Genomic DNA, 13,080 nt, shown 5'->3' on the forward strand with positions numbered 1-13,080 from the left:
CATTTTGATCTTCTGTTCTGAAATCAGCGTAAAAGGTTTACCATACACCTGTGGGGAGGAACAGTCAGTAAATCAACTTTGTAACAGAGCTCACACTTGCAGCTTCACTGCATTGCATTGGTCCCAGAAATACTTCGCCAAGTCAAAGGCCAACTCTTTGAAGGTGTGTTGTTTAGTCATGTCTAATTCTCCTGTTAAGTAAAATTTTTCTGCTAGACATGTCAACTTATTACTTTATTTTTAACATTTACATACAGTATGTTTATCACAAAAAAATTAAACTGGGATAATCAGTTATATGCCTTGTTTAAACTGTTTAAGTTTTAAGGTGTATGATATCTATAAGGTGATAAGATATAAGGTGTATGATTAAAGCCAAAATACAAAACCTATAAACTGCTGCACTCAGATATATACTGACACCAAGTGGGAGTTTTAGCCGATATTAAGGTACAGTTCTCAGTTTGGAGCTGATGTAATGAATGTACATGGGGTATATTTGCACAACCTTTTATTTTTTAATGATTGCACTATGCCATGCATTCAAATACATTTGCCGTAATCATGAGGATGAACAGTTTTGTAATTGCATATCTTTGGCCTTTGAATGTCTTAATTACAGTTAATTCACCAATATCAGTTTAATTAGATTCATCTATACAGACTACACAACAGGGGATTTCAGTGGGGAGGTGCATCAGCAAATAACAAGATTGTTTAATAGGTTAAGGTTTCTTCAAGTGTTAGAAGGTTTAAGATCTGAAACTTTATAGTTTTTACTTTTCAGCATAGAATACGCCTTTTATTATTCCTTTACCTAACAGGACGACATTTTTCCCATAGGTTTGTAGGAAGTGCATTACATTTGGACAAAACCACATTGCCATCTAGCGGCAAAAGTACCCCATTACATGTAAATCACACCCAAACAAAATCAGCACATTACAAAGTCAGCTGCATTTGCCGATTTTTTTTTTTATTACTCTTCTTCTTAAAAACCAACCATGAGAGACACGTTGGGCATATATCGTACTGTCATCACTCAAGACTCCAGAACAAGAACAGGCAAGGTATCACAGAAATAAAAAGGAAAGAAAAATAAATAGGTATAAATCAAAATTCCCTGCAATCTTGAAAAGGCATGACCTTGAAGAAGGTAAAAGAAACAGAATGTACTGTTTTACTCTGTAATAATTACAGCAGTAATAATAAATCAATACAAAAACCCCATATTTTAAGAGCTAAGCAATTTTTCAGCTTAAAGACCAGCACTTTTTGTTTGCCCATCTCAGTAAGAGCATCAGATGATTGCCTTTTGTAGGTTGCTGTATTGTTGATATTGTTGAATGGAGACTAGGCTGATGGAGGACATCACAGTGACCCCTGGTGCTTATTTACAGAGTAATCGAGGACTGAAGTGTATTAGCAAGCTGGAAACACACTGAAACAAACACAGAGGAGATCAAAGTTAGCTGGGAATGTGTATAACTGATTATTTCTTTATTGAAACAATATCTCTGTCAACTGTGCCCACAAAAACCTTCACATCCAGGTTATAATTTCCTGCACATCCATTTTTAATTGGGTTATAACAGTTTAACACTTTGAATTACACCTTCAGAGCCGAACATTGATGGAATAGTACAACAGTGTATGCAACAGTATTTTAAAAACTAGACGAAATGAATAGTCATGGCACAGTTAATTCTAGCCTGGCCTAATCCATATTTGTATCAAAACAGTACAAGAAATTCAATAATAACTCACTAACGATGATATTAACTTTAAAATAAGAACTTTGTAGAAGTAAAAAAAGAGGATTCAATACATAAACCTGTGTGCTACTGAATAGAAAAAAAAAGTACCTTTGAAAGATTCTACTAGGTACGATACAGTTTGGAAGGGATGCTCAATACTATGCTCTAACCATATGCACATGTCATATACATATGTCTTTCTACACCTCTTCTTATTTATAAATCTATAACTTCCTTGAGTTGCAATGCAACACCTCTGAATCACACCCAAATCACCTACTTGAATGTACAGTGAAATGCAAGCACATCTTAGCTCAATCTCATCGAAGGATACGCAGGGCAAATCAGATGGGGGAATGTCCCAGTCACGATTTTCAGAGTGAAGAATAAATTTCACACAGTGTTGCCACAGGAGGAAGTGTTGTCATGGGAACAGCACCTGTTCTGCCGTGGTGCAGAAGCTACATGGATTTTAGAAGCTGCCGCCTCTAAGTAAGACCTATGCTAAACTCACCGGATGAGTTTTTCTTGGCGATACTACAACATAAGGAATTGATCAATTGACAAATCTCTCTCTCTTACCACTGGAAACCCCCTTTCGCATCTGTGAACTTATGACGAACCATAAATGTTGCCAAAGCTTCAGCTACCTGCAAATGGAAAGAAATGAATCTTGACTTGGGCTCCGGACAATGACAGGGTATTCAGCATCAGAATGTTTGAAATATTCACAGTCGTTCTTAATGATGAACACTCTAACATGCTTTTTATCTTGTCAACAAAAAAAAAACAGAAATGTGTCAATCTTGAATATTAAGAACTCTGCATTTATAACATAGGCGTGATTTCCATCCTAAAACTCAGATAGGAGAACAAGAAACATTTGTATGGAACAGCGGAAAAAAAAGTTAAATGCATTATCAGACTCTTTATATTCAAGGGTAGTAACATTCGCCTCTAAATCTGAGAATAAAAAGAACAATGAGATACATTTTGGACTTTATTAATATTACACATGTGGTTCTAATTTGAAATTTACTATATTAGGTCATCACACTTACTTTTTCAGGGGCATCCTCATGCACAGCATGGCCGCACTGAGGAAGGACCTGCATCTGGAATTTCCCTGAAAGGAAACAGGCACGAGGAGTACTGTCATTGCAGGGAGCACTGACATTAACTTAAATTTGAGCTGAGCATCAGTTTCCGCCCTCGAAATTGAGAGATATTTTGATCATTAAGTTATAACTATCAAATTTATTTTAAAAAATACATAAAAACAATTCAAACAGGCAAATAGGTAATGTGTGAAATTTTGGACATGGAGAATATCTCTGAATGCTAAATTTTACTATGTTGAAACAGGGTTGTTTGGAGGACATTACCATTAATATCAGAGTAATAACACCAATGAAACAAATTTCACATTGTAGTGGTGTAATCATAAATTCTGTTTAAAAAAAGACTAAATTCCTTACCTTGCATTTGTCCAATTGTAAGATCTTTATCCAACCTGTCAACACCTATTAACAAAATATTTAAAAATATTAGTGTCAGACACCTGGATTCTTAAAATGATCATTATTCCTATTTCCAGAACAGTGATCAGCAATTGTGCAGAGATGATACAACGTCATATGTGTTTGTATATTTGCATGCATTATGGAAATCACAGCCTAAAACAGGGCGTGAGTCATAGCAGAACACACTGGAATGTCATTCTGGTGTTTTTTGGAACGTTTTAGATAAAAAATAATTTGACTGCAAATAAGGAAATGAATCAATATTGGCATCACAGGGTGCATCTCTGTGTTGTATTTTCTCTTTCCAATTTGGTGCTGCATGTAAGCAGTTTTGCGAGCACAGTGTCTAAGGGGGCAAAATGAATGTAGCTGATGAAATAGCGGTTGGTAAAACTGTATCGAGCGTTCCAGTGAATCTTTTTGGGGGACACCAGCTCTGATCTGTACAAAACTCCCTGTAGAAAGTCAAACACGTTAAACGCACCGACTGCCACATACTGTACCTGCCAGCAGGAGCAGCTTGGGAACAGAGCAGCTGAGGAAGAGACTGGACAGCCCCCTGAACCAGCCGTCCCAATACTTCTCCGTCTTGGCCAGCTCAATCCTCCAAGTGTACAGGCACTCCTTTTTTGCCTGCAGCAATGCAGCAAAGCCCATTTAGTACAAAGAAAAAAAACGAGGGAAGGTGGGGAAAAAGTCTCATTTCTCAATTAGTGCAATTGAACTAACTGCATACAAACTAAGCCATTAGTGCACATGAACTAAGCCAATAAAAGAATCGTCACAATATTTGCAAACGTCTAGCGCTGTGGGAGACTGTTTTCAGAATGGCTTTACGGTTCATTTTAGAAACAGTGTGGTCTAATTCCCCTGCTACTGGACTGGTGTGACTCCAGGCTTTCTTTCCACCTCAAATCTCAATTACCTAAATCAGCTTGTTATTGGCCAATTTGGCCCGATTATTCGGGACGAATAGAACCAGTGTAGTTAAAAAAAACGGTTGACCTCAAGATCGTCTTCCTTCTTTCTTTTGTGGTTGGACTCTCCTTCCTCCTCCTCCTCTTCCTCCTCCTCCTCAATGATTCCTTCAACAATGCTCTTGGAGCCACCAGGACTGTCCAGGGGGTCCTCACACCTATGCAGGGGTGAAAAATGCAGCTGAGTAGCATAATATATAGAAAGTAACACAGAACCAAACATTCTACACAGTAGAACTTGGTAGTCAGACCTGGAGCTCTGGTGTAACATGCAACAATCAAAAGTCAATTTAGTAATGATTATAAAACAGTGTTACAAGACCAAACAAATCTTCCCGAGAGCAGTATAATACCTGAATTTTTTTAGGCTTGTGGAATAATGGATAAAAAACAGTGATGTGCTTGGCTACACTGTATTCTTACCAGCAGCTATATCACCCTGCAACTCACCGCTGGCAATGTACTGAAGCTAAGCAGGTGTGAGCCTTGCCAGTACCTGGATGGGAGACCTCCTGGGAAAGTCTGTTGCTGCTGGAAGAGGTGTACGTGGGGCCAGTAGGGGGCGCCCACCCTGCAGTCTGTATAAGTCCTAATGCCCCACTATAGAAATGGGCACACTATATTGTAAAAAAGGCGCTATCCTTCAGATGAGACGTAAAACCGAAATCCTGACTCTGTGAGCACAAAAAAAAAAAAAACCAACCCCACTGTCCTGGTCTTTATCTATCACGGCCTCCTAATAATCCCCATCTATAAACTGGGTTCCACCACTCTGTCCTCCTCCCCACTGATAACTGGTGTGTGGTGAGCGTACTGGTGTACTTTGCCTCATCCAGGTGGGGGCCGCACATTAGTGGTTGTGGAGGGGAGTAAAGCACTTTGAGTGGAGTGTCCAGAAAAGTACTGTATAAGGATTATTATTACTACTATTGCTGCTACTGGTACTGGTAGCACTGGTAGCTGCTACTGGCTTGCGATGAATGAAAGTATACCTAGAGGAGCTAGGAGCTCAAAGCAGAGTTCTTGCTCTGCAAAGCGCCGAATCTGAGCTTCACAGACTTACTTTTTGACTTGGCCGACCATCGAGACGCGTGCAGACTCGACGTTCCGGATCTGCCCACTCTTCACACTGCAAGACAAGAAAGCCAATCCGTTCAATCTACTGGAGAAATGAACAGTTTGTAGACTTTCTGTTCATTTCTTTACATGAAAACAATATCGCCTATTCCACCACTACAAGCGGGAAACACACTATCTTGAAACACACCTCCATTCGATGGCATTCTCAAGGGATTTGAAAGTTTTCGGTCGACTCCGCAAGAAATTCTGCATGCTGTTTAAAGCATCCATTGCGGTACCTAGAGAGGAAGTACAAAAAGTTCAATTATTCTACATGAGAACATTTCTTTTATTTTTTATTGCTTCAATTGAAATATTTTACATGATTCTTGGGATCACATTGCTGGACGTGTGATCTGGTCACGGACGTGGATGTGGATTCTGGCCATGCATCAGGTTGCAGTGATGATTTGATGTCATATCTCTCTTCAAATCCAAACTCAAACATTTTTACCAGGGCCTATGTCGGATTGCCCTACATTGTAACTGTATGAGCCTGTATGCTCCTGTTAATTTTTTTCATTGTATTTTGGGGATTTTTCTCTTACCACTATGCACAGCATTCTTGTGTTTGGAAAGGAATAAAAGATAAGTATATAGGAAAGGTAGCTTAGTTCCTTTGTATAACCTCAATATAATAATAATAATAGCTTACACTTATATAGCACTTTTCTGGACACTCCACTCAAAACGCTTTACATTAAATGGGGATTCCCCTCCACCACCACCAGTGTGTAGCCCCACCTGGATGATGAGACGGCAGCCAGAGTGCACCAGTACACTCACCACACACCAGCTATCAGTGGAGAGGAGAGCAGAGTAATGAAGCTAACTCATAGATTTGGATTATTAGGAGGCCATGATTGGTAAGGGCCAATGGGAAACTTGGCCAGGACGCCAGGGTTACACCCCTACTCTTTTTGAGAAACACCCCGGGATTTTTAATGACCACAGAGAGTCAGGACCTTGGTTTTACGTCTCATCCGAAGGACGGGGCCTGTTTACAGTGTAGTGTCCCCGTCACTATACTGGAGCATTGGGACCCACATGGACCACAGGGTGAGCGCCCCCTGCTGGCCCCACTAACACCTCTTCCAGCAGTAACCTTTTTCCCAGGAGGTCTCCCATCCAGGTACTCACCAGGCTCACACCTGCTTAGCTTCAGTGGATTGCCAGTTGTGAGCTGCAGAGCGATATGACTGCTGGCCATAAAATATTAATATTAATATTAATATATTAATGTGCCATATCCCAGCATCCCTACAAGAGGGCCGACATGGAGTCAGCGATTTGTAAATTACCTTCCACCACGTCGATTACACAAAGGCCCAGCAAAGACGGAACATGATTGGCTGCTGCTGTGTGAACCGCTATTGCCCCGCCCATACTGTGACCAATCAACATAATGGGCGGAGGATTTTCACCATAAAGAGCTTCAACCACCTTTCCAACATCCCTGGAAAAAAAACAAGAACTGTGAGCCTTTTACATGCACACAAAATACATTCAGAAAGATACAACTTTTCAACTCAACAAACTTGACATTGAAACGCAAACCAGATAAAAAAAAATACTTGGAAACCTAACAAGAGGCCAATTTTAGCACAAAGACTTCTAGAAGTCTGGAAGAAATTAGTCAGCCTTGTTATTCAAAGCTGATACCCTGGATTACGCAATAAAACACTGGACTGAATTATTTGACCAATTACCTACTAACTACCAAACAAGCTAGATGAGTCAAACGACTTCATCTTGTCTGCGACCCTTCTTATGTTCTTAGAAAAATTTAAATCTCCATCTACATTTACATTAAAGCTTTGATTGAGTACTTCAAGTTGCTATTGTTTTCAGGCGCGTGTCTGTCCTAAAAATAAACATTTTCAAGAATGAAGCAGGGCTACAGTAGAATCATCCCATCAGGGTAGATCAAACAGCAGATGGCTTGCTTGGCACCCCCTGGCCTATCTGAGGAGTCTGAAAGTCTCTGCAACCTTCAAAACAATTTCAGAGCCTCTGTGAAGCTCAGGTAAGCATGACACAAAAGAAAAAAGCTTGTTTCTTTTTCTCCCACGTAAAAGCAGCAGGGACTGAACGGTACATCTTAGCCCATTAAAAAGGTGAACCACAAAGCAGTTTACACCAAAACAAAGAACCGCACAGGAAGCATGTCATTACCCTTCGTCTGAGCAGTCCAACAGTCACTGCCATCACACCAGGGGAACTTTTTATCATTAAATTGTAACATCCCTAAAAAATATGAAAGTTATCCAACCAAGGAGATAGGGAGTGTGAGAAAATTTTAACTTTAAGAATACTTCTGATCTTTACTGTTGTATAAAGATGGATTTACAATACAAAATAATCCATTGATTTATTCATGCCCCGAGAATTGGTTGATGTGGTTCTATTCTCCTACAGCTTCAACAATGATTTTTTTTTTTTACCAAACCTATTTGGTTACAAACAAATTAAAAAAAAAAAAACTTACTTAGCCATAGTTTCTGCAGAAAGGTCTTCAGAATTTTTAACTTTCGTGTCACCTGTTAAAGAAAGTGTCACATTTGGGAGATAAATTTCAAATTCTCTATTTATTACTCACATAAAAATACTTTTTTACTGATGACAGAGAGCGGGGAACTAATCACTAAGCACAGATTAAAGACACGGGGGCACTGATCACAATTATAGCCTTTAAGCAATATGCAATGATGGGTCACATCAGATGATAACTACATCACAGAGCGGGAAAAGTTACCAAAATACAGTACAGGATTTTAATATCACTTTCCTGACTGAAAGTCATTTTATTTTGTGTGGTGCAATACTGATCAGGCCAAAGAAAGATGCTTTTGAGCATCTTTTGACCAGAAAAGGCACTAGACTTAAAGAGAAGCAACACATTATGATAATACAGGGGACGTATCATGAACAAACCTGTGCCATAGTGTACAGGTGACTTATGAGCCTGTTTGGGCTCTGCTGTGTCAAACACACCTGTCTTGGGCACTCCAAGACACACAACTGTCACCATTCCGAGGTGGCAAGGCCCACCTCTCTTAATCTGGGAACAAGCAGCCGGAACAAGCAGGGAACCGTGTTGTGTCTGCCGAGAGCACAGCTCCACAGGGAGAAGGAAGCAAACCTTGGCTTGAACTTTACACAAGCCATCGACCGGCCCTTACCGTGTCCCCTGAGGTCCACGGCCACAACCCTGCAGTGGATCCGGTTAAAAATCACAGCCTACGGGCAGAAAGATGCATGGGTTACTTTAAAAAAAAAAAGTCACGTTCTCTTAAATGAGACAGCCAGGCACTCTCCCCTATATGCCCAGTTTCAGTTATCTTCAGTTGAACCCACACTCGGCTCGTTTCCCCTGGAGGAAAAAGAAAAGAAAAGGCTTCTACGCAACAAAGCGTTTTTAATAGAGAGTGTGATGTGTTTGCCAATTTACTGGGCAATTGCAAGGAACGTGTAGAGAGAGTATCAGGACGGCTGAAGGAAACATTAGACTCCTACTCAAGCACAGTGGGCTGCCTGACTGGCCCGCTAGAACACTGCTTAGACCAACACATTTTCCTGTGGGTCCAGGGCGTCAGCCCAGAAATAGCCTGGCTGCGTGTCACTGCAGTGAGTTTGCCAAGTGTCAGCGTTATACCTGCAGACATCCTCACGCACAGATCTTCTTTATTCTCTCGAGAGTCCCAGGAACTCAGAACCAAATCATCACGATGAATTTCTCCAGGATTGACATCTAAAAACACTCACATGAGCTGCATGCCCATACGCTGAAATACGGTTCAATTGACTAATTGGCTAATACTTTCAATTACAAAATAATTCCTAGTTTTCCCACACTCCAGGAGAAGAGCTCTGGCAGGTTTTGTGTGAAGAACAAAAAAAAACGTCAGGGCTGGTTAACTTTTCGACTGCAACGGAAAATGAGAAACAATATTGAAACACAAAGAAACTGCTGACTTACACTGAACACTGCCCATGAAAGGGCTGAATGACCTCCCCCGTGCAACAGAAGAACAACAGGGCCTTCTGAACCACTTCTGTAAATTCTAAAAGTGTGTGAAACAGTTAAGGTCTCCAAACGGTGCTGACGTGCCAAAAACAGAGGGAACAGAGAAGCAACAACCGAACACTAGATTGTTAAAAGAGTGAGGACTTCAGCGTTACAAAAACATAATGAAGGCAAGAGCGTCAACTTTGATACAAATGAGCAAATATGAATAATTGTGAAATTGCTATATCAAAAACCTCTGCCACATTTTTAAACTCACTGTCTACAATATTTTCTCCAGTGACGCACAATTAATCAGAAATCCCATGTTTTAGTATACACTAAAGGTTGATTCCAAGAGTTCTCGCTACACATGGTTAATATGATGTGGTTAATCCACTTATATTATAGTTTTGTATGGAAATGACTGTCTGACTCAGAATTGACAGTTAGTGTGATTATCTTTCTTGAAAGTCACCTCTAGCTGCAAAGTCATGTGACTCAGCACATTACTGACAAAACAGTAATCAGCTCCACACACATTGCCACCGTTTAATTATTAGTGCTAAAACCGCACATCATAATGAACCGATTCGAGTGGATAAGGAGGACGAGAAAAGGGTATATCTTTGCTGGATTCATCCTCAACTTCCACATCTTCCATCGACTCGAAATACTGGCTCCAGGGAACAGGCGAAAAGTCTCTCTTCCTTCCAGGCCTGTGAAAGAAAGAGATTCTGTCAACCACAGACAAACGTGTGCATCACTCCGGTCCACATCTGGCCACCCCTTGCTTTCAAGAAAGAGAGTCTCCCCATTTCCAGTCCACCTCAACAAATGAACTTCATCCAATTATAATGTGCTGCTTCAAAACACAGACTATTTCTAGGTTTGGAGTCTAAAGACTGCATGGCTCAGGAGCATTGATTTTTGGGGGAAGGGGCAGATGGAGGAGTTCAACAACAGATTTATCTTCTAGATATGCAACTTGAAGGTATGTAACTGTAGTCAACAGGAAATTCTTGCAATCTTGGCCTAAACTCTAAACTGACATGAACCTGAACATCTTATCTTCTAGATAACGCGTTTCTGAAAAATAAATAATTTCTAGCTTTTTTCTGACACTTTCCCGAATGGTGTGTGGCAGCCATAATATTCCAACAATACCAGCAAATATTATTTTGAGGAAGGAAGAAATATTCGCTGTGACTCCTGATGATGTCCCTGCTATAGTCGGAAAACCAAAGGCATTCATAAAGATTGCCGGAAAACAGAATTGGCTGCCAAAAGCAAAATTTTAATTGTACAATTCATCAAAACACTTCTGCTTGTGAGGACTTGTAGCTCCGTGCTTCATGTAGTTATGCCTGTGGACTGTTGCTGAGCTGTCTTGACACACAGGCAGTTTCAAGCTCTACTTGAGCAGGTACAGTGTGTACAAGGACACTCCGTCTCCCAGCTGCGTTTGTTGGCTAAACTGTGCGAATGTTTTCACACACTTTTCGGACTGTCTTGACGTAACCAAGATCTTTTTGTCAGAAAAAGGCCAAAACTACCCAAAACCAGTGGGTCGCTGGTGGGATGACCAATGGGTCGCGTATTGAATCTTTCCAGCCAACATCACTACGCATCTGAAGGAACTCAATCTCGAACTGCGGGGTCCAGACCAAAACTTTTGAGTCTGAAACATGGCAGGCATTTCTTGAGAAACCTGCCTTTTCCTTTTGGGACATTTTTCTTGGCAGTACAGCTGACCACTATTTCCAGCACCTTAAATAACTCTCAAAATATCACACCGTCGGCGTTATGGGGATGAAAGATGCAAGAACTCACAACAGAATTGTTTTTTTTTCAGATCTCATGATTTCCAGTGTTTTGGCCGAGTGGTTTTCATTTCAGATATTGTGAATACCAGTGACATGGATTTGACAGGATGTCTGTGGATGGGTGGTGAAAATTAAAAAATGCAGCCCACTGAACTACAATGCTCCTCCTTATGAGCCTGGAAGGTTACGGACCTGCAAACTCACACTAGAGGCTACCGAGAGAGATCACAGGGTCTGTAACATAACCTGATGGACGGCCCTGCCTGTGAAATTTGGCCGTTTGAAGAAATCAGCATTTTCACTGCTCTCAGCTTTTGGATCTCCATACCTCAGTCAGCAGATATATTCAAAACTGAACACTCGGGAGGTTTCCATGCCACTGGAAGTATAAATCTACAAGCCTGAGACTGGAGAACGCAGCAAGGGAAAGCAAGGGCTAAACAAACAGTAAGATCTGTACCTGAATTTATTAATTTCATACTTATATTTTAATCAAAATGTAAGCTGTACCATTATTGACATGGGAAAAGTATCAACGAATAAATTAACTCTTTGCATTCCATTTCTGAAAGGTACAGTAGCTAACTATGGGTTAGAAAGTTGTAAACCAGTGTGAAGAAAATCAGTCAACACTACACATTTCCTGGATTGTGTGTACATTGTATACACTGTCAACAGAATCTTCCACCGATTCCACTTAAATATATATTTTTTTTTTCCAAAGACTACGCATTTCAGAACTGCTTTAAGAAAACTTAAAATTAACATCAGCCTTCAAATCGGCATTTCCTTGACTGAAATTATTCAGTTTTATATGCATGCATGGCTTTAATTTGGATGGCGTAAATATATTTAAAACAAACCTAAAGAGTAAGCGTAAGATTTTATTTTCCTGAGAACATCTGACCCAAGTTTTTTATATTCTGTAGTACACTGACTGTACCAATGCTATAGTAATGCTGTCGGTTATCGTCCTACTGAAACAACTATAGACCATATTGTAGTAGCCTGCAGAGGTTTTGCGTGTGTTCTATCCTCAGAATAACAGCTAATAATACGGTTTCTATGAGAAATGCGCTCTTCATATTAATATTCGAAAGGGGTTTTGTTCACCAGTTGACGAAGGAAATGGTACATTTTTAAAACACTGTAGAAAACATGACTGAACACAACGTATTTCACTGCAGCGTCGGTGATCAAAATGCGGATCCTCCCCCCAGACTTGATGTTGTTAGGTCATCCTAACCTCGATATTTAACGAAAACTTGCGTAGAATGCAGCAGTTAGCACAGCAAATTAAAATCAGAAACACCGACATCAACTTAACAAAAGCAAATTTAATCGGGGTGCATGCAGCATTCGTAGTTCAGCTTTAGAGATCAGTTTATTCCATTTGCATAACGACGCCGAAAAAAAACACCTCTTTATAAAATGCAGTTGAATTCGTAGCTGTAATGTGTTTTTTACTTAGCTTTAGCGTGTATAATAGTGAAGTTCATAAAACACTGTAGGAAAGACTAAATTCGTAGACGGCTAATCGTAGTAGTTCTGTATACACACATATTTCCTTTTGGGAATATCACAGTGACAGAGACTTTTTTTTATTAATTATATAGTAAAACTCACCCCATTCTCATTTTAGACCCTGACTGAAAACCTCCTCCAGACACGGGAGGTCTGGAAGATAACCGATTTAGATGCAACTGCTTCTCCATGTCGCTCGTGTGGGTTTTATTGCCTTGCAGGAACACTTTCTGTTTGATGTTTAAATATTTTCCCCCTCCCCTTCACTCCACTTGATTTACCCCCCAAAAAAATCAGACTGAAACGTCCGCAGGTCAGATTGCAACAAAAATAAAAAGGGGTTCCTAT

General features: G+C 40.2%; 1 protein-coding gene across 1 annotated transcript; it reads right to left on the reverse strand.

Annotated features, from left to right (window-relative positions):
• Positions 1 to 494: 494 nt before the first annotated feature.
• ppme1 (protein phosphatase methylesterase 1) lies at positions 495 to 13,058 on the reverse strand. The gene is made up of 14 exons (XM_069190074.1): positions 12,835 to 13,058; positions 10,007 to 10,101; positions 9,356 to 9,447; positions 8,559 to 8,616; positions 7,865 to 7,916; positions 6,678 to 6,832; positions 5,525 to 5,615; positions 5,321 to 5,386; positions 4,286 to 4,415; positions 3,784 to 3,913; positions 3,236 to 3,280; positions 2,819 to 2,883; positions 2,340 to 2,407; positions 495 to 1,441 (listed from the first exon to the last, which is right to left on the reverse strand). Exons 1-14 carry the CDS (start codon positions 12,921 to 12,923, stop codon positions 1,423 to 1,425), a joined length of 1,155 nt encoding a protein of 384 aa, XP_069046175.1. The 5' UTR covers positions 12,924 to 13,058; the 3' UTR covers positions 495 to 1,422.
• Positions 13,059 to 13,080: the final 22 nt, after the last annotated feature.

Source organism: Lepisosteus oculatus, chromosome 5 (assembly GCF_040954835.1).
Source record: "Lepisosteus oculatus isolate fLepOcu1 chromosome 5, fLepOcu1.hap2, whole genome shotgun sequence".
Lineage (NCBI taxonomy): Eukaryota > Metazoa > Chordata > Actinopteri > Semionotiformes > Lepisosteidae > Lepisosteus > Lepisosteus oculatus.